This window comes from Tauraco erythrolophus, chromosome 28 (assembly GCF_009769465.1).
Source record: "Tauraco erythrolophus isolate bTauEry1 chromosome 28, bTauEry1.pri, whole genome shotgun sequence".
Lineage (NCBI taxonomy): Eukaryota > Metazoa > Chordata > Aves > Musophagiformes > Musophagidae > Tauraco > Tauraco erythrolophus.
This window is the reverse complement of record NC_141492.1, coordinates 5,658,844-5,683,891: the sequence shown is the minus strand read 5'-3', so window position 1 is coordinate 5,683,891 and position 25,048 is coordinate 5,658,844. Positions and strand designations below refer to the sequence as shown.

Genomic DNA, 25,048 nt, shown 5'->3' with positions numbered 1-25,048 from the left:
GCCCTGCTTCTTGGTGCAGGAAAGAGTTCTGGGGACCTGGAAATTATGGCTGAAATATGTTGAGAGATTCTTCTCTACCCTGAGATACTCGGTTCGCACCCAAGAAACGAGCCCCTAAAGGATCCATGAGGATGCTGAGGATTCAAACTCGTCCAGACACGCGTTTCCCTAACCCAGCCAAGGGAATCTTCGTTAGAGGAGGATTAGGGTGGCTTAACCGACCAGACGGTACTGTGGCTAATTACTGCTTCCAGCTAACGTGAAAAATGAGTTTAGCAGGATTGCCAAAAAGACGAAAGAAAACTTGGAAGACTATTTGTCTCTTGCAGCACAAGTTTAATAAAACTGTGTGCTAATAGCCTCACGTTTTAATTAAGTGTTTGGGACTTTCTGCGCACATCCCAAGTGTCTTGTGCTGTACTTACCATGCTCGGTGATTACTCAGATTTGAATATATGCTCATTAGAGTTCCTCAGAGGTTTGAAATGGGTAGTAGGCCTGTGCTTTGACTGCGGGTGAAGAATCCTGCACCTCCAAACACGGGCAGTTCTGCTGAAGGAAGGGCTCATTGCGTGCGCAGACAGATGGGCTGAAGCTGACTCATCTGGTTTCCTGTCCCTCCAAACCCGAGATCTCCGTACGTGAGCGCGTGGCTCTGTTCCTTTCCTTGCTCAGCTGAGTATCTGCTTGGGTCAGCGGTGAAATGGTAGAAACCCTCTCCCCTCTGAGGGTGGTGAGGCACTGCAACAGGTTGCCCAGAGAAGCTGTGGCTGCCCCATCTCTGGGGCCAACATTCAAGGCCAGGTTGAATGGGGCTTTGAGCAACCTGGTGTAGTAGAAGGTGTCCCTGCCCATGGCAGGGAGGTTGGAACTGGATGATCTTTGAGGTCCCTTCCAATCCAACCCATTCTGTGATTCTAAACGGTAATCAGTGGGAGAGCGTGGTGGCTGAGCTGTGGTGGATACTGGGCTTGTTGTAAGGTCAGACATCGCCACTAAGAGTGTGGTGTGGATGGAGGCCTGGAACTAGTGAAGAGAGAAGGTGACACCGTGATCTTCACCTCCCTCAGCAGCCCCTCGGGCTCACGGGGACAGTTCTGGAGCAGGGACCTGCCTGTCGCTGTCAGCTCCTGCGAGGTGGGAGCTGTCAGGGCTCAGATCCCTCTTTGGAAGAGGTAAGCTCGGTGCTGCATTTGGCATCTTGTGGCTTCTGGGCACACGTAAAGCCGTGTGGTGACTGCAGAGGGTGTTTCTGTGTCGTGACATGTTGTGACCCGGCAGGGAGAGGCAGTGGGAACGTGGTGGAGGTGCTGCAAGGCTCACAGTGTTACTTGGGGTGGTGGCTGGAGAAGAACTGACTATACTGAAACTCGAACGCAGATCCGCACTGGGTTGCACATAACGATGTCAGCCCCTCCCCGTGTCGGATGTGCATCCAGATGTGCAAAGCTCCGTTTGAGGAAGGAAATAGTGAAGTACTCTGCTCAGTCTTTTGTCTGAAATATCACTCTTGCTCGTGAGAGCGAAGAGATGCAGCTTCTCACGTGGATGAGAGTGGCAGGCTTGCAAGCGGAGGGCTGGTTTTTAGGTGAAATAAACAGTAAAAAGCCACTCACAAGCAAGACCTTAAATCAGTTATCTGCTCTGTGGCGTATCAAGGACACTAACTTGTGATTAAAACTTGCAGAATGGATCTAAATAAGTGCATAATGTGGTTGTTCAGTTGCATGAAGACCAAAGGAATGCTGCTGGGGTCCTTCGTAGCGATTAGCGAGAACGGCGTTAGCGGGTTTGTGGCGTGTGCCAGAACGGACGCGCGGAGCTGTTCTCCATTTGCACCTCCCAGCCCTTTGCTGCGGCACCAGCGCCATGGCCGAGTTGTGCCAGTCCCCGGTGCCTGGGTACCACCTGCCGTACATAGACACCCTGAGATGGGCCACGGCTGTATGCCGAAGGTAAAGGAGGGGGTGAGGGTGAGGCTGAAGGCTCTCAGCACAGACCTGTGGCAAACCCTCATTTCTGATGTGTGATCTGACCTGGTGGGCAGGATGGGGAAGATTCACCATCACTTGTCTCCAGTGAGACCCGAGCAGCCTAGACCTGTGGAGGGACCTCGTCAGCCAAAGGAAGGGAACGGATCTTTGACTGTATCACTTGTTTTTGTCTAAGCAAGAATGGCTTTGGCGAAACTGCGGCTCGAAACATCTGTAGAAAGATCGCTGGATCTTACGCTGAGGATGAGCTCGTACTGGGATTGTTCAGGGAAGAATGTCTTCTTTCCAGGCTGCCCTGGGCATCCTCCAAAATCATGTAGCACGTGGTACAAGCAGGCAGCTTTGCTATATGCAGTTCTGAGCAGCAAGAGCAACCCCCTGTTGTTTTCCAAAGCCAGGTACCTTGCTGGGATAAACCTTGATCTGTTGGGATGAGCTTAACGGGTCTGACAGAACCACGCAGAAACCACCCAGTTAGATCTGGTCTTTTCTTCTCTCTTCTTCCTCCAAGATGGTTGTGCTTTGAAGCAGGCCCCAAACTCTGACTTGTTGCACACTTGAGGGCTTTCTAGTCTGGAAAACCAGGCACCGAATTCCATAGTGGAGACTGTTCTGGCCACATAATAGCCGTGTTGGGCAAGATGGGTTTGGAAGCGATTGCCACGTTGCAGAGAGCCGAGCCTCCTCGCTGGCCTCTCCCCTTCCCTCTGTGCTGGGCAGAGGTCTCGTCTCAAGAGCAACGGTTCCGAGTTAAACCTCCAGTTCCGTTTGAGAGATGGCAAGGAAAGGAGGCCAAGCTGCGGCAGCGCAGGAGGTATCCTGAAAATCTGAGCAGGTTCCCTAGGCCGGCGTGGGACAGGCGGGAAGGGACTTGCCTGGGTCGGGAGGAGAGGCAGAAACTGTCGGCGTGCAGTCGCCCTTTCCCGGTGCCGTCAGCCGAAACGCCATTGTGCCTGCAAACTGCAAAGAAAGCAGTGGGCTGGGGCGGCTTTTTCGTTGTTAATTTTGAAAAAAGTAAATTTGGGCACCTTCTGACGAGGTGAGCACCCGTGTTCCCTTACTCGGGGAAGTTTGAAAACCGGAATGGGATCGGAGGTGGCTGTGGTGTGGCTGCTCTGTTCCTCCCTCGTTCTAGAATGCAGGAGTAGCTAAAAATAGAAGGAATCTTTCCGCTGGGGAACGGGCTGCTTGGCCTCTGCCCGGGGGTGGGTGCACTTCGCCGGCGTTTGGTTCGCAAAGTCCTCCTGGAAGAAAAGTCATTACAGAAACATGAAATATGTATTAGTCCGTTCAAGGTGGAAGGAATTAACATTTGTGCTTTCAGGCCGAGTGACAGGGCGTGAGCTGTTGGGATCGGGATTTTAACTGGGTTCCCAGCGCTGGGAGCTCGCTTTGCCTGCGCTCACAGGGGTTTGTTCAAACAGCACGTGCGTTCCACGCTCCTGCCGAGCGCTCGGCCCGGCTCCTCCGTCACGCAGAGGCTCCTCCAACCTGCACCAGTGCCGGCCGGGTGTCGGTGCCAGTTTAATCCACTTCAGCCTTTGGGTCGTTACTATAATTAGAGCAGCTGCATCACTCTGCAAATCCGGCTGCCATTTAAACCAGGCACTCCTCTGCGCTGCGCCTCGTTATCCCGGCTCTCTTCTTTAGCTGTTCTAGTTTATTTTTTTGAAGCCATGTATGACAAAGGAAGAGTGCCTGGCCCAAACTGGAGTAATGAAATCACTAATTCTGCTGCCCAGGGATCCTTAAAGATCTTTAAAAAAAACTACTCGCGTTCCTGCGTGGTCGGAGCTTTGGAAGGAGTGGTTCCGGGTTGGTTGATCAGATGTGATGCATCCACAAGGCTTTGTGCTGGCCACAGCTCGTTGTTGGAGGCTGGCTAATTGTGCAGGCAAGGGGCGATGGTGCTGGGCTCCGTGTCGTGTGTCTGGGCAGGGGCTCCTGCTTCCCAAGTGTGCTCTGAATTCCTTGTGGTGCTGTTTTCGGGAACCCCAACCGTTGCGCTGTGACCGTGCTGCTCACGGCAGCTCATGGAACAGCACAGGAGAGAAGCTGGGAAGTTTCTGCACGGTTTAGCTCAGGCCCAGGGTCGAGCAGCAGAGAAACAAAGCCAGGAGCTGTATCTGCACTTCCAGACACCGGCAGAGCCACCCGGACCTGACTGTCCTGATCCTCCTGTTTCTCTTCCTGACAGCTGGCACCCAGTGGGATTTTGCAGGCAGAGTTTAATGCAAAAGATTCTAAAATGTGGTTTGGAGCACAGTAGAAAATCCCGAGAGACAAAGATCAAAGCAGCTGGTAGGAGATGACAAGCACGGGTCTGTTCTCGTAGCCGAGGGAAGATCAGTTTTACATTATTTATTCTCCATGAAGAGAGGATTCAGTTTGGATCGCTGAACCATTCCGTCAGGTTAAGTCAGGACTAAAGGTGGGAAGAAATTGAGTTGTTAGCTGCAATAGTTATTCTAGTTATAGTTACGTAACAACTAGCTGAACTAGTTACTAGTTTTCCACTCATTCTTGAGACTAATGTTGCAATTCTTGTACTGGTGGCTTCATTTCGGAATTCCCCTGGAAGTTACAGCTTTAGAAAAGGGCACTGTGAAAGTGCCTCAAATGAGGAATTTGATGTGTCTCCAGGATGATTTCTGTACTGACTCTACTGTAAAGACACTTAAACTGACCACAGACAGGGACCGCTGGGCTGGCCAGCGCAGGCGTGTGGCCCGCAGCCCCGACGGCTGGGATGCCATGTTCCGTGGGGCGCCGGGGCGGGCAGCCTGTCCTGCTGAACATCCCCTCTTCAGATGAATTTCGGGTGGTATGCTAAAAAGTCAATTTAGTGTCTTTAAAACTGTGTGATGCAGAAAACAGTAACTTCATTCCATAGTAAGGAAATAGACTTTTAAAATGTAACTTTTTTCCTTTTTTTCTTCCTGCAGGGAAATTCAACTCCTGCGACGATTACGGCACAAAAATGTTATCCAGTTGGTAGATGTGTTGTACAATGAAGAGAAGCAGAAAATATATCCTTTTTCCACACAGTTGACAATAAGGTCTGAATTCTGTTGTTCTCTGCTGTGGTGCTGAATCGTTACAGTTCTGCTTTTGTTAAGACACTTTTGGGTGTTGCTTACGCTTCAGATGGCTTCCACGGGTGCGAAACGTGCTGCATGTCTGGAGTACTTCCCACACAAGTACGTTTTCTTAAGTTTCCCGGCTTCCCAGTTAGGAAAGAAAACATTGTCCCCAGATTAGACGCACAGCTGGGCTGACGCTCAAATACTGTTTTATTGTGTGACCTTCAGCAACTCCGAGATGGAAAAAGAGCTGTGGGTCTGTCGTTCCTGACCTCCCGTCCTAGCCGTGGTCTGTGTTCGTGCTTTCTTTCCCTGAAGATGGACATTTTATTGTCTCTGCTATGTGAAATCCATTGTTGTAATGCTTTTTCCTTTAAGTGCTTGGCAGTGGTTTAGCTATCTTTTGGGTTTTTTTAATTTCCCTCAAAAGAAGACAAAAATCTGCTCGTTTGCTGGCACACAGATGCCTGCAACTCTCTCCTTCCCTTCAGAGCATCCGTACTGGGGCAGTGCTGCCTTTTCCATGGGCAGCTCGTTTGTTTTGCTGCTGGTTATCCTTAGCAAGATGAGTTCCCGAGCCTGCTCTGCCTTCTTGGTTGTGCCAGAGTCCCTCGTGCTGGTGCTTGGGGTGGCCTAAAGCTTGTCCCGGGGGGGGAGAGGTCGAAAGCGCGTCGCTCCGTGAGATCCACAGGCTGTTCAGCTCTTGGATCGAGCCTGTGCCTTGTGGTCTCGGGGCATCTTCCTGACGTTAACGTGTTGTTCCAGGGCACCATGCCCGCCGCCCCGCGCAGCCACCAGCCGATGCAGTTCCGTGCCGTAGCTGGGTGCTTTCTGGTGAGTGCCGCTCCGAGCGCGCTCCGACTGGAACCGGTTTGGGAGCGTGTTGAGCTGATCTCTTGTAGCACACGTTATAAATGGTTGCCTTTATTTTTGACAGTGTTTTCTGAATACTGTCTTCCAGTTACAGTACTTCATAAAACGGGTAATTTCATTGTGTGCTTTAATTAGATCAAATACTCTGCCACCGAATCATTAGTATAGAAAAAACGTGGCAACTTTTGCTTGTGTTTCGTAGCCTCAGCAGACCGAAGGGAGTGCAGTTCGATTTCTGTCTATAGAAAGAGACCGTTTAATTAATAGGAAGCTGGGATGCTGAAGAAGAACGGGGAAAAAGAGCCCGAGAGAGACCTCGTGTGTTGGGAACAAGTGATGACAGCCCAAAACGGGCGTTCGGAAACGGGGCCTCTCTGAGCCGGGCAGGATGCTCCGTGCTGTGCTTGCTGAACAGTGGTGTTGGAGAAAGAACAGATTGGTTTTCAGTTCTTTCCCCTTGGGCATACAGGTTGACTTCACTATTTTTATCTGCTTCTACGCTCTTAGAAAGTTTGTTTCTGTAAGAGCTTATTCTGTGCATGTGAGGGACAATACCTGGAGAAGTTTGTTGTTTTCACTGGGGCTGGGACTGGGAATTGATCCATGATCATGTTCCTGCTTAACCTTTCTCCAGCTTCTCGCTGGCACTGCTGGTGCCTGTGCAGCGTGTCCCAGGACGTGGCAGTACAAGTGCTTGTGCAGCTGCATTGTAAACGGGTTTGGGAACAGATCCAGCTGAAAAGGAACTTTCTCTTTCAGGCTGGTTTCACTCCGGGTCAGATCCTTACTCGTTGCACTGTGTAGGCATGCACATGCCTGGGTCAGTGCCTTGCAGGAAGCCATGTAAGGTGAAAGTTGAGTGGGGTGTAGGGCAGGGCTGTCAGCATCCCCCTTGCTGAGGGGAAAAAAGTCCTCATTTCCACAACAATCATTGTGGTGTTTGAAATCGGACCTGCAGAGGAAGGAGGGGTTCTGTTCCCACCTGAGTTCTCCGTTGCTGGTAGAAGTGAGCTGCAGGTTCAGCTGTGTCTGTACTTGGGAAGACGGTGTTCGAACAACTTGCCTGTCCAGTCAAAGTCTTCAGCGATTTTCTGTGGAAAGGGGGAGCTGTGGCGACTGGATTAAAAATGTCAGCTACGCTTAGTGTTTAATGGGCTGCTTTGCTGACCTGCTGTGGCTGGGAGTGCAGAGCTGGTGGTGAGTGGAGATCTAATCCAGGCAGAAAATAACCCCACGTCTTCCACATCACTGTGGTATAAGTAATTCACAGATTTATTCCAGAGTAAGAATGAATTTTGGGAGCTCTTTCTGCTGTTCTTGCTCTACAGATTTACTGGGTGGCATTGTGCCCATCATAAAATCTTATAGTACTTCAGTGTCCCTCTGAAGAGCAGCTCGTATGGGGATCGTAGCACGAATTTAGGGAGTTTGGACAGTGTTTGAGCTCCTGGATAGAACGTGCTTCAGAAGAGCAGCGCAATCTTTAGCACAGATCCCACTTAAAGCACAGGTCATCTCTTTAGCGTCTCCTGCTCAAGAGTTAAGATGGCATCCTGGGACATCAGCAACTTAGGCTTAGGTTGAGAAGGCATGTGCCAGGAATGGTCAGTGGCCAAAGAGGCGCTTTGTGCTCCTGGAGAACGCGGGCTGCCCGACAGCCGCGCTTTCCTCTGCTCCTTATCTCGCAGCTGCGCTCCGTGCCAAAGCCACCAGCTGTCTCAGGGTCTGTTCTTGCTAAGCCCCTCCGAGCACACTCTGCCTCCGAAAGCCCAGGAGAGCAGGAGAAGGGCCGTTACCGCCTTAGGCCCTTCCATGGTTTCCATCGTTTGGCCTCAACATTAAAGCTTAGGGAGTTGAAAACTGGAATGTGCTGCAAGGGAACAAATGCTAAAAAGTGCCACCAGTTCTTGGCGTTCTGTTGTAACTTTTTCATCCATGCAGTTTCAAAAAAGCTTCCCAGCTCTCTAGGGATCCTTCTCCTGCAGCTGAAGTGCCACCATGGGGATGGGGGTAAGCAGCAGCTGTTAAGTAGTGCGTACAGCCCTATCGTTTTGGAACAGGAAATGAAGAATAACAGGCTTCGGGGAAGGTGATGGGAGCTCACTTATGTCCAGTGTGGACCAGTCAGGGTATTGGGAGAACATGCTACAGCCTGCAGCTGTTCTGCCAGGGTTCCCTAAATTTTTTTTTAGCCACTTCAGAGTATTGTCACATTTCTGTCGTGCCGGTGAGATCTTCAACTTAATTTCTGTGGAGTTCGTGTCCTGTTTCAGGTCTGATCACGGAGCTGTAAGTGGTCACTAAGCAGAAGAATTTTCTCATGGGTTCTTTGCCTCCTCCTGTCAGGCAGTTGGAGGAAGGTGGCTGCCTCGGGAGGTGCAGCACAGCTCCAGCTCTGCCTCTCCAGCGTGGGTATCCCGGGCACCGGGGCTGCGGTCCTCACAGCATCTGCCTGAGAGGTGTTTAACCCTGGAGCTTCCTTAACTCTGCCTTCACGTATATGGTGATGGAGTACTGTGTGTGTGGAATGCAGGAAATGCTGGACAGTGTCCCGGAAAAGAGGTTTCCAGTTTTTCAGGCTCACGGGTAAGTACGGTTTTGTTCCTTAGGCTGCATTAGCCTCACCACTGCTCTCGTGAATTCGGGAGCACGTCCTACTCTGTTGCTTAGACTGCTGGCTGCACGTGGAAGTGAAACTGGGTTTCTTACGTTCATGGAAAAAATGAAAAACTAATGAAGTGGTGGCAGGGATAGCCCCTAGATTCTGGGAAGAAAAACCATCTTTCTATTGAATTTTCTGTGACTTTTGTTTTATTTCATGAGGTGTGTGACAGCCCTTCCTGGCCCCTTCCCTACAGCTCCGGCGTTCGGTGAAGATGGGCGCAGTGGAGGAATCTGTGAGGACTTGCCCTGCCTAAAGGGAGGCCATGTAGTTCAGTGTCAGAAAAGGGATTAAAGGTCTTTGGATGGATTAAGGATGGGCAATATCCAGCATGATCTCTTAGCTTGTGTAGTTAGTAGATAGGATAAGCTGAAGCCCCTTTCACTCTGCGAGTGAAGGAGCCTTAGAATTCTGGAAATAGATGCAAGAAGGCTGGCACATACATCAAATCAGTGCAGAGCAGCAAATCTGCGGTAACTACGTGATTTTATTGTCACATTTTCATTTTGTTTAAAAAAAGGTGTCTGAGATTACAGATAGGCTAAGTGAAATCCAGGCACGTTAAGTCAAGCGTTATTTCTGGATATTAGGAGCTAAAAACCTGCATCCACAGCTGTTGCCAGGCTGCCAGTGCTTGTTCCGTTACAGTCACGGCGTGCCCGTCGTCCCTGACCACGAGTACGGCAAGACACTCGCTCTGCTGGCTAAAGGAAACCTTTTTCCCACCCCCGTTGGCGCAAGCTGTGCCGCTGGCAGAGCACCTTTTGCCAGCTTAACTCAGCCGAGACTAAAGCAGGTGTCAGAATGGGCTGCCAGGGCTGTGCCAGCGTGGTGCCCAGCACTTAGAAAATACAGGCTTGTGGCAGGTGCCCTCTGACTCGGTCGGACGATGAGGTGAGAGACTGGTTCGGTCTCCAGTTCTTCATCAGAGGGAGGTGGGTTCCACTGGGTTGCTGTAACAGCACTCCTTGCTGTGTGTATTACCAGTAGCTCACGTACGTCTCAGCCTATGGAAGGGCTTGACTTTTTTCCCTCTAACTCTTTCTGCAGGTACTTTTGTCAGCTCATAGACGGCTTGGAATACTTGCACAGCCAAGGGATCGTCCACAAGGATATAAAACCGGGGAACCTCCTGCTAACAACCAACGGGACACTAAAAATATCTGATCTAGGCGTAGCAGAGGTACGTGAGAAGGGCAGCGAAGTCAAGAATGTGGCAAGTGTGACATTCTAGATTTAGGTCACCTTTGTGGTGTTGATTTATTGTGCATTTAGGTGTGTTTTCTGTTGAACTTGAAGGGTGCTCTAGAGTGACTCTCAATATTTATTGCAATTAGCAAAACACTTTTATTGATAACAGCACAGAACTTCCATCTGGGAAGCACGTAGAGGAAGATACCAATCTGAGACAGCCCCAAAAGTGTGGTGAAATGGCGATAAGCTACGTAACCTTACTCTTACTAGTGTATGAAGACTGTCTTAGCTGGGTAGGAGAGGTGCAAGAGTTGTCACTGTTGGCATATAGTTGCTGTAGTGGCATGTTCTCGTGGTAGGTAAGTAGATGTTCAGTAGCAGAGTGTTCCTTCTTTTTTCCCCGAGGTGAAACTTTTCTAACAGTTACAATTTGTCTGCCTTGAAAGTTTGAAACTAATTGTCTCTTCTGCTGCAGGCATTGCATCCGTTTGCAGAGGATGACACGTGCAGAACGAGCCAAGGGTCTCCAGCATTCCAGCCACCAGAAATTGCCAATGGCCTTGACACCTTTTCAGGCTTTAAAGTAGACATCTGGTCCGCAGGGGTCACACTGTAAGTGCCCCTGCAGCATCCAGGAGTTGCAACAGAAAAGCTACAAGCCCCCAGATAGCTCAGTCTTGTGCTATCTGCTGTCATTGCAGCTCCTTTGTGTGTTGTTGAGGGCTGCAAGGAGGGTGTCTGTGCCTTGGTCCCTCCTTTGGGTGGGAAAGTGCTTGTAATTCCGAAGAAAGTGATCTTTACTCTCAGTGAGTAACTCTGCCAGCCAGTTCTCAGCATCTGAGATGTGCAGCTACTGTAATAACAGAAACCACAAATATCTCTAGTAATTATTTTTAAGTTTCTTTCATCCCAGCCTGTCAGGGAGATCTCATGGTGGTTTTGATTTGTGTGAGTGAAGAGGCTGCGATAAAGGGAGCCTCAGTTTAAGGAGACATTCCAAATACTGTCAAATATTCGTCTTCTAGTTTCCTCTTGGCTTCTTTCGGTGTAAGAACTGTTCTGCGTGCTTTTCTCATACAGCTTCTCCTTGTGCCCTTACAGATACAACATTACAACGGGTCTATACCCCTTTGAAGGGGACAACATCTATAAGTTATTTGAAAACATCGGGAAAGGTGACTACACAATTCCAGAGGATTGTGGTCCTCCGCTCTCAGACTTATTGAGAGGTGAGTCTCCCAGCTGACGGGTACAATCTATAGGTGCCACAAACGCTCAGCTTGTGTAGTGCTGGGGAGAGCTTTGTTCCGACTGTGCTGTGAAGGTGCAGGATCCTGTTGGAAAGGGAGGTTACGCTCACGAACCTGATGGTAAGACTTTGGAAGATCTTTAGCACTGGTGTCTTCCTGAGGTGCACTGAACCCCGCGTGCGTTGCAGTCGCTACTTATAGAGCTGGTTCTTGCGTTGTGTTTTTTGTGCTCTGAGCAGCTTTGAAACCTGAAGACAAAGCCCACAGGAGGTTAAATTTAAAATGTCATCACAGCATTGCTGTGGGTTTTGCAAGTGAGAACGCAATTAAATTCCTTGCCCAAGCTTTCTGTAACGTAAAATACTGAGTACTCAGGTTCTGCTGTCCTTCCTCATCAGCCTCTGCTGTGAATTCGCTTGCTTCAGCCCAGTTGTCGTGTCCTCCCCCCAGAGTCAGAGTCACAAGGATACTGGAGCAAAGTGACTGCTGCCCACTTTCACAACAGGGCTGTGGCAGAAACAGGAGTAGCACTGTCTGGCTGGAAGGAGAGGGTTGTGGGTTTTGTTTGTTTGTTGATTTTTTTTGTGGGGTTTTTTTTTTTTGTTCCTGTCACATCTAGCAACAGTTTGAGGTTTAGCGTTGAACAGTCTCTGCTTTTGAGAGCTTAATAGTCAGGGCAGCAGTTACGCTGTTCGTAGCAGCCCGTTTGCTGCTGCCCGTTTGGCAGCAGGTGGGATGTGATTCTGGCACATGGGAGATCCTGACCCGAATTCCTGCTGCCTCATGGGCAGAGAGTCGAGGCAGCGTCCCCCGGCCCTCGGCACGGGTTTGCTCTCCTGTCCGTCTTCAGCTGTTTGTGCAAGGTCAGACCTCAAATGCGCAGTGACGCTGCCTTGTTCCCAGTTTATTTTCCTGGCTCTCGTGCTGCGCGGGGTTAGGAGGGCAGCGTGGGAGCAAACTGCCTCAGCTTCCCCTCCTCCTGTCCGCAGCGTCGTGGGCTCTGCCCGTAGCACGGTGTTACCGCTGAACCGGGGCCGTCCGTGCCGTGTGGTCACGGTGCTGGTGCAGCTTGTGGCCAGCCAAAAGGGTAACGATTTCGGAGCGTTCCCGGCTGCGCCTTGCGCCACAAACGGCAGCAGTGGTGCTTCCGCAGGAAAGGCTGTGCCGCCCGCGGGCTCCTGGCTCCTGCCCCATGGCTGTGAGGAGCTGCAGCTCCAGCCCGGACCCGCTCCCCTGCCCCGTGGGGTCCCCTCTGCTGCAGGCCGTGGCCCGGTGCGGTGCCGGGGCTGCGGTGTGCTGGCTCGGTGCCGGCAGCGTGCCGGGCGGCAGCGGCGGCAGGTGGTGCTGTGTGTCCGAGCTCTGCCTGCGCTGCCTTCGGCAGGGCTCCCCTCGGCCCCCGCCGCCGAGGAGGTGGCAGACCCCCCGCAATCCCGCTCACCGGAGGCTGTTTTAGCTTATCTGGCCCCATACCGATTATGAAATGAGCCGTTTCCCTGTGCTTCAAAAAGCATTAACGAGCTTTAGCAGCTTTCAGAAAGCATTACGTAAGGCACGGCTTCAAACCGCGCTCGGCACAGCCGGCGTCGTGGCCGTTCTGCCGAGACTAACGCGGCTCCCGCTCACGGCCCCGCGCTCCGGACTGATGTTGCTTCGTGTCGTGTCCGCGTGCCCCAGGGAGCGGTGCCCTGTGCCACGGGTGGTGTTTGGTTTGTGAACGCTGACTCAAAAGGAGTAAATCCAGCGGCCCATCTGGACTGGCAGCCAGTCTGCTGAAGCATCCCGCAGAAATCGCTGGAGGTTTGCGATAAGCCTCTCTGCTGCACTTAGTGGTGGCCCCCAGGGAAAATGAGCGCGGCAGTTGTTTCTCTTTTCTTGCCCTGAGGATATTGATAGCTTTGAATCTTATGCTTCATTAGCAGAATAACTCCCTTTTTAGTTCTCTTTCCACCCCCTGCATGAGACCTGGAGTCATAATCTCCAGCTTTCCCTTCTGCCTCGTTTCCAGCAGAGCAGCCTCGCACCTGATGCCTTTGTCCATCTCTTCCAGCCTGAGTTGCCTCCTTCATCCTCGCTGCTGTCTGTCTTCATCCCTCCTGTGTTGGGATGCTACAGAGATGCAAGTCAAGTGTGTTTGGCAGGCACAGGAGCTTGTCTGGCAGGAGATGTCTGTCTTTCTGTCAAATTGACCCTTTCTTCAGGGCACTGGAAAGTCCTAAGGATTCCTTTTACTGTTCTCCCTCCATCCCACCTAAGAACACTCTCCCATCCCTCATCTTGTCATGTGCCCCTGTTACACTGTAAGAGCTGGCCAAAACTGATGTTCTCTTTGTTTGGTTTGACACCCTTCCCTTTTTCTAGTGGCTAGAGTGCCCGGTGGACCTGAGGTGACTGAATTCCGGAGTGGGATTGCCGCGGCTCCCTCCGAGCTGTGGAGGCCTGAGCATCTGCTCGGCCCGCGGACAGCGAGGCGTCTGCTGCAGACCCGGGCTGCGCCCTGCCGTGCTGGTACTACGTAGCTATGGTGACAAAACCTGAATGCTTTTTTTAGCTCGTGCTTTTCCTCCAGAACATCCTCGTTTCCTGGTAGGTGCCTGCTGCTTCTGCAGCAGGTCGAAGCTGAATCAGAAGCCCGCAGATCAGAGATTGTCAATGGCTGTCTGATGCTTTTGTGTGAGCAGCACAGACGCCCACAGCTCAGCTCGATCTCGCTGAAGACTTCGCTGGGCCTTCGCGTTGCTTTGAAAAGACTCTTCAAGCACTCGGCGGTGCTGCGAGGCTCGGTCTGGTTTTGTTGTAAGGAAGAATCCAGTGTGCTGTGAAGTGCTCGTTTGCTCTCTGGCTATAAGTGCTGTGTTGACCATAGTACCAGTCTGGCTGTGAAGCAAGCACTAAAATACTCTTTTTAAAGCTTTTTCTGTTCTGTTGGCTACTTTTGTAGTGGTTTTTTAGCCCCCCCCTCCCCGCCCTTGTTTTTATTTTTTTGTTCCTCTTTACAGAAGGATAATTTAGAGGACCTAAAGCTTCTGCGGTACTTGACTTGTAAAGTGACTTGCACAACAGTGTATTTCACCAGATTAGTTGGGATGCTGCTCCTCTTTTTGTCTCCCTAATCAGGGATGAAGCTTTATTTATACTCTGATGGAAAAGAGAAGGGTTAGTGCTGTTCTGGCTTCTGTGTGTGCAGTCAGTAAAGATGTGGCAGAGTGGAAGCATTTATAAATAGCCTTGAGGTTCTTCTGGCACCATCTGCACATGACTTATCAACTCATATGCAGTTTGCTTCTGGACAAGAAAAACGCACAAGGTCAGCTTTTCTTCCTCCTCTTCTAATATGCTTTTGCTGAAAGAGAAAGCCCTGAGACTGCAGTCTCTGCAATAAGCATCTGGATTTATTTCCAGGCTCTGCTACAGACTTTGTGACACAAAGTCTGCACAAGTCGGTTTAGTTTCTCAGTGTTTTGTTTTCTCACTTCTGTATAACTGCCGTGACCTTTCTTCAGTACAGGGATGGTGAGAGGATGTGTGTCCTGATGACAGGGGGATGCTTTAGTTCCGTAGGAGCGGGGAGCCCCCGGAGCCAGCAGTGGGATGACAGGGGGATGCTTTAGTTCCGTAGTAGCGGGCAGCCCCCGGAGCCAGCAGCCAGGCAGCTGTGTCTGGAGCCCATCCAGTGGTGACTCTTCTGTGTGTGAGTGATCAAAGACTCACGACTTGCCTGCAGAGGGAGTTTCTGGTCAGACTGCCTGGCTGTGCTTGTGGAGGATGAAGGAGAGGGAAAAAGTCCTGTCTCTTTACAAGTCGGACTTACACTGTGCCTATGTTGGTTGTTTTAAATGCTGATCCGAGTCGGAGACTCTGAGGTGAAATCCAGGTTGAGTTCATTGACTCCTACCGTTAGATTTCTTCCTGCTTCTCAAACAACACCCTTAAAACTGTGCTGTCTGCTAAAACTGGATGTTCTGCCACATGATATAGTGCTGTGCTCGTTCAGGATTACCGAAGTGTGTGGGCTGCAATCTGTAAGAAGCTCGAGGCAGGTTCGTGGTCTCCAGGTTCCGAATTGCCACTTGACGTCATTTGAACGGGTCTGAGACTGCCGGCGTGCTGTAGTGGGCACGACATCCCATGTATGGGCACGGCGGGTCCTTCGGAAATACCACGGGAGCAGAGGTTTGCCAGTCAGGAGTCCTCCTGCAGGATCGCCCTGGCGCAGCGTGTCTCGTCTCTACTGGCAGACGAGCTGCATGGGAATCTTTACCGTAAATGGCAGAACGCGCGTGGTGCGGCGGGCCGGCGCGCGGAGGTGCCTTGGCTGGTGAACAGAACATGATGTTTTGTCCTGAGGAAGTCTCTTTCCAGGACAGGGCTTCAGCCGCAGAGCTGCCGTGAGTGAGTCAAAGCTGAACGCATGAGTTATGTTTTTGGTGACTGGGCTTTCCGTTTTCTTTCAAACCTTGCCCAAAATACACTCCTTTTTCACCAAAGTAAATATTCTTTTCGCTCAATTATCATCCTTATGCCTTTTCAATTGCTTGAGAGCTATGCAGCTCTCTGCACCGTAGCTGTTTGTAGCTGGTGCTGTTTGGCCCCTTTCAATAATTTACTTCAGAACTTTATCCTCCACCCGTACTGGTTTCATCTGGTAAATGCCTAAATTTGTTTGTTAGCCCCGTCGTTCCTTAAACAGCCTTTGAATTGCAGCGTGTTTATTGTTTGCTGTGGTTGAAGCGAGCTGCTCATGCGGGTGCTCCAGCTCCTCTTCTGCAGCACCCTGGTGAAACTAACCCCAAACTGAACGTGCAGGGACCTTGAGACAGTCTGTGAGTTTCCAGTTGTATCTGCTTGGATGTGCAGGAGTTTATCCTGAATGTGATGATAACAAGCTGGATTCCAAAAACACCTTGAAGTGGGATCTTGAAATAACCAAACTGGGGGGAACAGGTGTCCTGACTTGCCTGTTTCTGATCACATTAATAAGATAACCTAGCCAGGACTTGCTTTGGTGTCCCCTGGACTTCATGTAAGGTCTCTTTGCAGTCCTATTTCTTTAAAAAAAAAAAAAGCCAACACATTTGGGCAGCTCAGCTCTGAAGCTACTAATAGTCTTATTAATAGGTTATTTAATTAGACATAGGATTGATTTTTTTTTTTTCTCTGAACCAACTTCCCATCTTGTTTTCCAATTATTATTTCTTTTCTTGTAAGGTGAGGAGAAATTACACCTGAATGTGAGAAAACTCCTTTACTGTGAGGATGGTTGAGCACTGGAACAGGTTGCATAGGGGGGGCTGTAGAGTTTCCATCCTTAGAGACGTTCGAAACCCAACTGGACACAGTTCTGGGGAGTCTGACCCTGCTTTGAGCAAGAAGTTTGCACTGGGTGATGTCCAGAGGTCCCTTCCAACCTCGGCTGTCCTGTGATTCCGAGAAGGCTGCAGGGACTGCTACAGACACATGCTGGAGCACAGCAGAAAGGCGGAACACGCATTGCAAGGACTCTTGTTGTGGAGAAAGTCCCTGATAAAGGCTGTGTTCAGTGTTACACTGATAATTATCCTTTTTTAAGTGTAGGGGAGTTTGTTTCATAGTACTCACTGAAAGGAGGAGGGCTTTCTCTGGCACCGTCTCATTAACTATGGCTAAGGTGAGGAAATGGTGTGGAATTAGCCCTGTGAAAGCACCTGGATGTTGTATCACAAGCACTGCAGCTCTTTGCAGGACAGCAACATTTGAGATCAAGTCCCTTCTCTGCTGAAGACGGTTCAGCCATATGTTCCCCTCTCTCACTCTCACTGCAAGGCCATCTCAGCATACCTGTTCGGTGGTGTTCCTCAGTAGCAGGCCCAGCAGCTGAGCTGCTCAGCTCCTGGCACCGGCGCTGGCATTCATCGCCTCCTGCCACACGGTTCTCGTCTGCAGCTGCAGCCTGGACTGCTGGTTGCCTGTTCGTAGGGCCTTAGGCTACTCGGGGGAGAAGGTGCCCAGGACAAGGAGCTGCTCCCAAGGTTCCGAGCTCGTGAGCAGGGAGCTGTGGCTGTAGCCCTGGCCGAGCTCAGCCGTGTAACCGTAGCATGGCCATGTGGTGGGGTCTGTGGTCGTGGCGAGGCGAGTACGAGTTCCTGGTACGCTCTGTTGAAGGAGCTCGGAAGAGCTGGGCTCTGGAGACTCCAGTGCCTTGAGTTCATGAGGCCAGACGCTTGCAATGCTCTTGACCTTCTCTAGCCTGGAGTGGTCTTCCCGTGTTTCAGCCTACTTCGTAGTGATGTGATGTGGGTCAGTAGTGACCCCGTCTGTCATCAGCACTGATAAACCTTACAAATCGTGGCAACCTGCCGTTTGGTTTCAGTCCTTCCACACTGCACCTTCTCTTTCCCGTGTTCATTACCGTTAGTGATGTGATACAAACTGAACTGACAAGCAGGATGTTCTGGATCACCTTTTGCTGCCACATGTGCTGCTGGTGATTTATCTCTTCCATTACCTCTGCTCAACAGTATTGCAGAAATCCCTCTGTAAAGCCCTTGCAACTTCTTCCTTGAACTACAGTGTCTCTTTCCAACCCCCAACTTCCAAATGTGTCTCCCGTCCTTGTGCTGGCTCTCCCCAGCACTCTGCACTGTTCGCTCCTTGTCCTGATTTTCTTAGCTCCTGTTTGACCATCTGTTATGCTTCTTAGCCTTTCTTTTCTTCTGGCTGCTGGAGATGGGGTGGTCCTGTTCTCCGGCCTCTTTCCAAAACCCTACTCTTCATGGTACCTGTGCAGGACTCAACAGTGCCAGTGCTTCAAGAGCAACAAGGGAGTTTCATCCAGTAAAAGCAAAACTCTTTGTAACGTACAGCGGTGAGACTTTTGTTCATTAGATGAAGGTATTGTTGGAACCTTCACTGGACAACATCTCGGATGCTGCTGGATGAGACTCGTTAGGTCCCATTGGCTAGTGTCTGAAGAATATGGCAAAATCTGCTGCTTCCCTTCAGTTGAGTTGTGAAGCTTTTTAAAGGCAGTGGAGCAGAGTGGGCATCTCCTAAGTCTGTTTAAGAAACCCACCTCCCTCTTTCCTAGAGAGAATACGGAGAAGCTACTTTTCCTCTTCCCTGCCTCTTCTCACCCCCACCCCAGTTATCTCGGGTGATGCCAGACATCAAACTCCTGGCTAGGGCAAAAGGATGGGCAGTAGGGTTATTTTTTTGTCGGTTCTCCCCAGCTGTACTTCCAGAATAGTTTCTGAGGTGCTGAGCAACTGGATATTTGCTATGCCTGAGGCTTTGGCTCTTCCGTGGAGAAGGTTCAATCGCATTGTGAAGCGCAAAGCCTTGCTGCTCTTTGCCTGGAGACGTGCTCGGACGTACGATCCCAGGCTGTACAAGCCTCTGTCCCTGCAGTGTGAAGGAGGGAAGGGTCATATCCACTTTGCAGGTGGGGAAACTGAGGAACAGACTCGATCAGGTAGTCAGCAATGGAGTTGGGATTTTGTGCTGAGCTTCCTGTGACCGATGCAGCAGACTCTTCCTGGAGGTAACGGCTCCCGAAGCTGCCAGGAGGAACTGGACGCAGCAGTGGCTGTTTGGGGAGGGTGGTGGGAGGGACGGGTAGAGCTTTATGCTTCCTGTCTTCAACTTGGCTGAGAGCATCTGTGATCACACCTGGACTTTTTTTTCCTTCTTTTCAGGGATGCTTGAATACGACCCAGCCAAGAGATTTTCAATACAGCAGATAAGGCAGCACAAGTGAGTGTTCAGCTTCTTCCTATTAGTCATTCTCTTTCTGCTTCTTATGCTAATGTACCTGTGCTATTGCTCTCAACTCATTTTTCCTTTTGACAGCAGACACATGGAAGTCACTAGATACCCTTCCTCCAGCTCTGCTGGAGCTCTGGCAACCTCTACTTGGCTTTTTTTCCCTCCTATTAGAGCATCCGGTTAAAGCATTTGAATTGCTAACCAGTAAACAATGGATATGTTGAAAATATGTTTCTAGCATGATGGGTTCTTGATAATTAAGGATCCTGGATAATTTTTTTCAGAGGTCAGCTAGTGCTGATGGAGCAGAGGAACAGGGGTTCCTTAACACTGGGTTATTGAACAAGGCTGTGTAGTATTGTGTGTTAGTTCTGGTTTTCTGGACAGTCTCGTGCCAGAAATATCTCTTGGCATTTGCTCCATATGGAATCAGTATGTGGAGAAGTGTTCCAGGACAATAGGAAAATTTTTTTCTTTCCCTTTAATGTCATACTCTTCCCTCCCCCATATCCTCCTCCTTTATCCTTGCCGTTGTCTGAGGGGGGAAAGGCCCCGTTATCTCTGAGGTTATTTTTTTTTTTTTAAAGGATCTGTTTGAACATGCTGCCTCTGAGCAGAGATTTCCTGGGCGGATAAAAGTACAAGAACAAAAAGCATCATAAGGATGCTTCATCGCGGAGGCTGCGTTAGCTTATCTCCTGTTCGAATGGGAAGTGCTTCTGAGGACACGCAGAGCTGCCTGCTGGACCGCAGCTGCTCGGCAGAGCTCCTGCCTGCAGGCTTGCCCAGAAAGCTTTTGGGAGCCTTGTAAAAACACGGCTCTCATCCTGGAAGGTGATGGGTCTGCTTTGTGCTGCCACAGGCAGGAAGAGCGCTATTTTCTTGTTGTCTCTGGAAAAAAAAACCCAGCAGCAGTAGCCATGTGCTGTCAGATGGTGGTCCGGGTAGATGCTGTGGCATGGGAGGCGTCTGCAGGAGCCACGGAGCAGAACCTGGGGAGCTTGAACTGCCCTGGCATTCTGCAGGGGAGCAACTGCCACCTGCCCCCGAGGAGGATGAAAGAGGTGGGGAGGAAGGTCTCAGGCAGCTGCCTGGTCAGTTAATGAAGCAGTCAATTAATGCTCTTTGAAAGAGCAGCTGAGCACTGTGTGCTGGTGGTTTTGCTGGGAGATGGCAGGGACAGGCATTTGCTTTCCAAGAGTGCCTTGCCCTGCACATGCCTCCCGATAACCGAGCCATGAAGGAGGCTGCTCGGGCCGGCCTCTCGCATGCCGCGTGGCACCGAGAGCACCGTGTGGAGCTGCTCTTCGAAACAATAGCTCCTGCTGCTGCTGACTGTCCTCCAGCGACCGCTGAGGACCGGAGCGCGTCAAGCTGGACAGCAGAGCACTGCCTGCTGTTGTGCTTGGTGATGAAGCAGCTCTCCTGTTCGTCACAGCTCGTGTGGGGCAGCGGTCAGCGTGCCACGTGGCCACGCTGGTGCTGTGTCGGTGAGCGCCGTGAAGAAGTGTGGCAGGAGCCACGTCTGTGGAGCACACTCGTAGGTGCTGAGAAAAGCCCCGCAAGCACTTTCTTTCCTATCAGTGCTGCGGGGCTGAAGGCTGCAGAGCTGCCCCTGAGCTCGGGCAGCGTAGTTGGTTCTGGTGTGTCGCCGTCCGCTGGGTGTTTGAGCCAGTTATCCACCTCTAGATCCTTGATTTTCTACTTCTCCCATGTGGCAGTGGGTTTTTGCGTCAGCTTTGCCCAGCTGGAAGCAAAGAGGTTTCTCTAGAGACGCTGCCTGTAGTCAGAAAGCAGGACGAACCGGAGCGTGCCGCTGGCGCGGAGGGCAGATGCCAATCCCCTGTGCTCTGTGGGCACAGTGTGCCCTCGGACGGGGCACAGCTGCTGGGGGTGAGGCTTTTCCTCTCACTGCACTGAGAGGGGCTGAGGAAAGACTCTACCTGCAAACACAGGAGCATTTCCAAGGCTTAGTCTCTCATTAGTTTTCCGTGAGCTTAGCCAGTGCTTCTTAACAGGCTTTTCTGCCCTATTAGTAATTGCCTCCTTCCTCCTGCTGTGGCATCCTAATAATTGCATCAAGCACAGCAGAGCTCGCAGCCCTGGCCTTTGGCGGTGTCTGTCCGTCCCCTTTCTGCAGAGTAGCATTGTGCTGTGGAATCCAGCGTTTGGTTCTCCTGGCTCTTCTTTAAACAGAAGAGAAGCTTAGTCCTTGTGCTTAACCTGACCCTGATTTAAAAAAAAAAAAAAAAAAAAAAATGAACAAAGCAATCAGTACAGCAGGTAGCCATTCAGATCTTGTCAGAGGGTTTTTTTGGAAAGTATTTTAGCAAGAAAAGACTTGATTTCTAGAATCCTTAGATTTCATGTGTGTGGGGGAGTAATAGTCATTAATGATTTTGGGTTTCTCTGCACTCCTCCCACAAAAGCATGTGTTAAGGCACAGGAACTAGGCTATAGAAACATCAAGCGACTTACCTGGGCTGCCCTGCTGAGATGGATACTGGCTCAAACCAGAATTACCCAGCGCCTTTCTGTGCTGCTGGAAGTCTCCTTTTGTGTCTTTGAGCTGATGATACTGGTGACTTGCTCATATGGACAGTCGGGATTATCAAAGTGCACTGAAAATGAACAGGAAAAGCCCCCGTGTCCTGGGCAGAAATTTTCTTGCATTGGAGCCCAACGCCGCCACACCAGGCTCGTGTCGGCGCAACGGGAAGGGGCCGTGTTGCCCTGTCCTGTGGGGAAGGGTGATCCCAAGGGAAGTGTCCTGCAGCCGTGGAGCTGGGTGCTCCGGGTCCGTCCAGAGCTGGATAAACAGCTTGCACATCGCCTTCCATACAGTGATGCTTCTTGCTCTTGTAGTGGGATCAAGGATAAAAGGCGTAATGAGCGGGCCAGGGGAAACACTGAGGAAGTGCTGAGGATCACTGGGAAGCAACAGAGCTGCAGGAGGCAGAGGAGGCAGCCAGGCACATGTTTATTGCCCAGCAATGGTAATCCAGCCATTCCTCCCTTTATTCTTGTCAGCTTTCCAAATGCTTTTCCCCCCTGTAGGGGCAGCCCCGTCTGAGGAATGCCGTAGGAAGAGTCTGCTTAGTTTTATACCTGCCAGCTGCCTTCCTCCTCTCCTCACTTCTGCAGCTAAACTCTTGCATCAAACTCGTGTTTCTGCACTTCGAATTCAGCAGGACCGAGCTGAATTCCCTTCTTTGCGTTCGGAGGCTCTTCAGACCTCGTCGCGCTGCGCAGTGCCGACCCACGAGTTGTAAATTGAATTAGAACTGTCTCAGCCTGTCATCTTCGAGTTTATGAGCTGCCAGAAGCTGACCCCGCTGTAACAATGCAACCTGCTCTTCCCAGAAGGATCTGGATAGGATGATGTTCAATGAAAAACTGACACTTTTAGTTCACCTCTGTGAATGTGTTGTACTCGTGGGGTGGGGGCACGGGGCGGTGAAGAAGAGCTGCCAAGAGCCAGGGAGTTGGCAGCCTGCTTCCATGTAGATGATTCACCATCTCCTCTCTACCTCGTGCTTGTGCTGAGGGGCTTACTGCTCGTGTACTGCGTTTTCTAAGTAATTCACTGACCCTGCTGCAGCAGTCCCAGTGATGGAGTGGGTGCAGAATTCTACCTCTGTCCCTAGTTTCCAAGGCAACCATCTTGCTTTCCTTCTCCAGAAGTGTCACACTTAATTTGTGCGGTCACAGATAGGATTGCAAGAGTTTATAGCGAGAAAGGGAAGGCACTTCCACCTTTTATTAGTGGAGGTGCAAATTAACCTGCTGGGCTCCCATCCCCTCCTCAGCTCCTGGAGCTGCTGTGCCGCCTTCCCGGCTGCTTCCGCCCACCCCAGCGTCCTCCCGGAGAGGCGCGGAGGGCGGCTGCGGGATGCTCTGCCATCTGACCAAACACCGGTGCCGAACCCCTTGGAGAACGGTGCGTGTTGCCACTGGAGGTGCTTTTGCTGGTGCCGAGTGTGCTCCTTGACTCCGTGCCTGGATTTGAGGAGTGAGGGGGTTCCCCGAGCCGCTGCCGCCGCGCGTGTACTCGTGGGCTTTTACCGTCCGTGGCCTGTGGTTCGTGCAGCAGCACAAAAAAGCACTGCTCCTCTCCTTTCTCGCCGAGGCACCGGGATCTGCCTGCCTTCCCTGCAGCAGGCACGTGGAAGGAATCTTTGCTTCTTCTACCCACGTTCTGCAAACCGGTTTCGTAATGCAACTGCGTACGGCGTGTTAAGGGAACGTCGGTCTCCATCTGTGCGCAGAACACCTCTCGTAGGAGTCTGAACTGCGACCTCTGGCCCTAGCAGCAGCTGGAGGAAAACTGCTTCTTTCTTACTCATTTCTAGTCGTGGGTTTTTTTTGTGAACCTGACTTAAGAGCTTGGACATCTCCTGATGCGACAGGAGTCGGAGCAGTGATTTCGGGGATGCCGCTGTGTATTTATTGCCAGCGTGTGTTGCCTTTCCCCAGGGCATGCTGTTGTGTGCCTTCCACGTTTGTCTGCGAGGGGACTGAATGAAACTGGAACACTTGTGAGCTGCTTCTTGTGGTGACAGTGACCTTCCAGTAAGCGTGAAGCCCTTGCGTGGTGTCACGGGAGGTGGAGAATCGTTCAGAACCAATCCTTGCTGGCAGGGTGGCGATCTGCAGCTTGGCGTCTGGTTTCAGAGAAAATTGAAAGCAAACTGAAATATCTGTGACCTAGAATGGGAAGCGAAGTAGCTGTGAGTCTTTGGAAGCTGCAGCTGTGCTTACTGATTCTTATTTTAACCTTGCTTATACCAGAACTTGAAAAGAGCAGAGCGATGACTTCTGATGTAAAATTCAAGCTTGGAAGCTGCAAACCAGACAGGCTTGTTAAGCATTAGCCGACCTAGATTCCTTTTTTCATTCAGCCCTTGACCCTTGCTGTCTTATCTCCCTGTAGATTACAGCAGCCCGTCTGGACACTGCTTCCTAACTGGCAGGATCACAATTAATGCTGGTGCTGCTGCTGACTGGAGTTTCTGTGCTTCGCAAGCGTTCTCAGCAAGCTGGCAAAGTAGTAAGAAATTATCTGCTTACTACTGCTCCCTGCGCTCTCTTCCAAAGGGCTGGGAGTGGCTGAGAAATGTTTCATGGACCAGAGTGGAATCCGCCTCTTCCAGGGGATGCTCTGGACAAGGGGCGCTTTCGAGATCTGCGAAAGCTTCTCTTTTCCCTTAGTGTTAAAGCAGCAGCCGGCAAGCACCAGGTAACGGCTCTTTGTGCCAGGGCAGTTGGCTCAGGAAATGTCAGTGAAACTGGGAGTAACTGGTGAAATAGGGCACTGTCAGCAGTGCTCTAGTCCAGCCTGTGTTTTAGGGTCAGTGGTGAAGAGGGTGACCCGTGGGAGAGTTGCACTGTGGGAGAGTAGCTGCTTTCTGGCTCAGCCAGTAGCTTCTTGGGCCAGACTGGGACGTTTGATGGAGCCAGTGGTCCTCAGCTGAAGAGCAAATCTTCACTAATAACATTTAGCATCAGCGCAGAAAGCAGAATCTCTGTCCCTGCTGGAAAATTGCTTGCCAGGAAATACTCTGCTACTCCATACAGAATTGCTTGAGGCTCCTTCCAAGAGGTCTTTGATTTTCTTAGAACTTCAATGAATTTCTCTTCTCACTCTATATCCTCATTACCATATATGCATATGCAAGTATTTGAAATCACCTCCCAGAGGATGGAATCATTATGACTAGAGTACAGTGATTCAGGTTTCTGCTGTTAATAAAAACCTATTTTTACTCTCCTGGTAAGTAGGGCAGAAGGAAAGAAAAGAGGCAGAGCTGAAATACAGCGCAATAAAACCACCAGTTGCTGTGGATTTCTAGGCTTTCTCCCTTTAAAGTACTCCTTTTAGTGGCAGTTGTTCTGATCTCATTTGTCCTGTATATTCCATTCTTCTGAGGTCCCTGGCACTTAGTTTGGATCCCTCTAGCTCCAGTGCCCCTGGCAGAAATAGCTGGTGGCTGCGCTGGGTCTCACGTTGCTGTGCTAGATGGTTCTGCCAGGCTGGATCAGCCCGGGCTGGGTTGGCGATCCTGGCAGGCGGTTCCTTGGTGAAAGCAGTCTCCCAGGGAACGGAAATGAAATGACGGAATTAGTGCCGTGCGCGTGGCCAAGGCAAAGCCATCGCAGGGTTTGCTACAGCCGTGGGCCAAAACCTGGTCATGTTGGGCCCACTGACTTCCTGCCAGTCCTGGCACTGGGATGGCCTTTCACTGAACTCCT

The 25,048-nt window shown here is 50.9% G+C and overlaps 1 protein-coding gene across 1 annotated transcript in view; it reads left to right on the top strand.

Moving 5' to 3' along the window:
- Window positions 1–25,048, top strand: part of STK11 (serine/threonine kinase 11) — a 39,064-nt gene that overhangs the window by 4,249 nt on the left and 9,767 nt on the right. Inside the window, exons 2-7 of the mRNA XM_086627674.1 lie at window positions 4,940–5,023; window positions 8,447–8,536; window positions 9,663–9,795; window positions 10,282–10,418; window positions 10,908–11,035; window positions 18,727–18,784. Of these exons, the coding sequence (XP_086483800.1) occupies window positions 4,940–5,023; window positions 8,447–8,536; window positions 9,663–9,795; window positions 10,282–10,418; window positions 10,908–11,035; window positions 18,727–18,784 (630 nt within the window). The remainder of the gene's footprint in view (window positions 1–4,939; window positions 5,024–8,446; window positions 8,537–9,662; window positions 9,796–10,281; window positions 10,419–10,907; window positions 11,036–18,726; window positions 18,785–25,048) is intronic.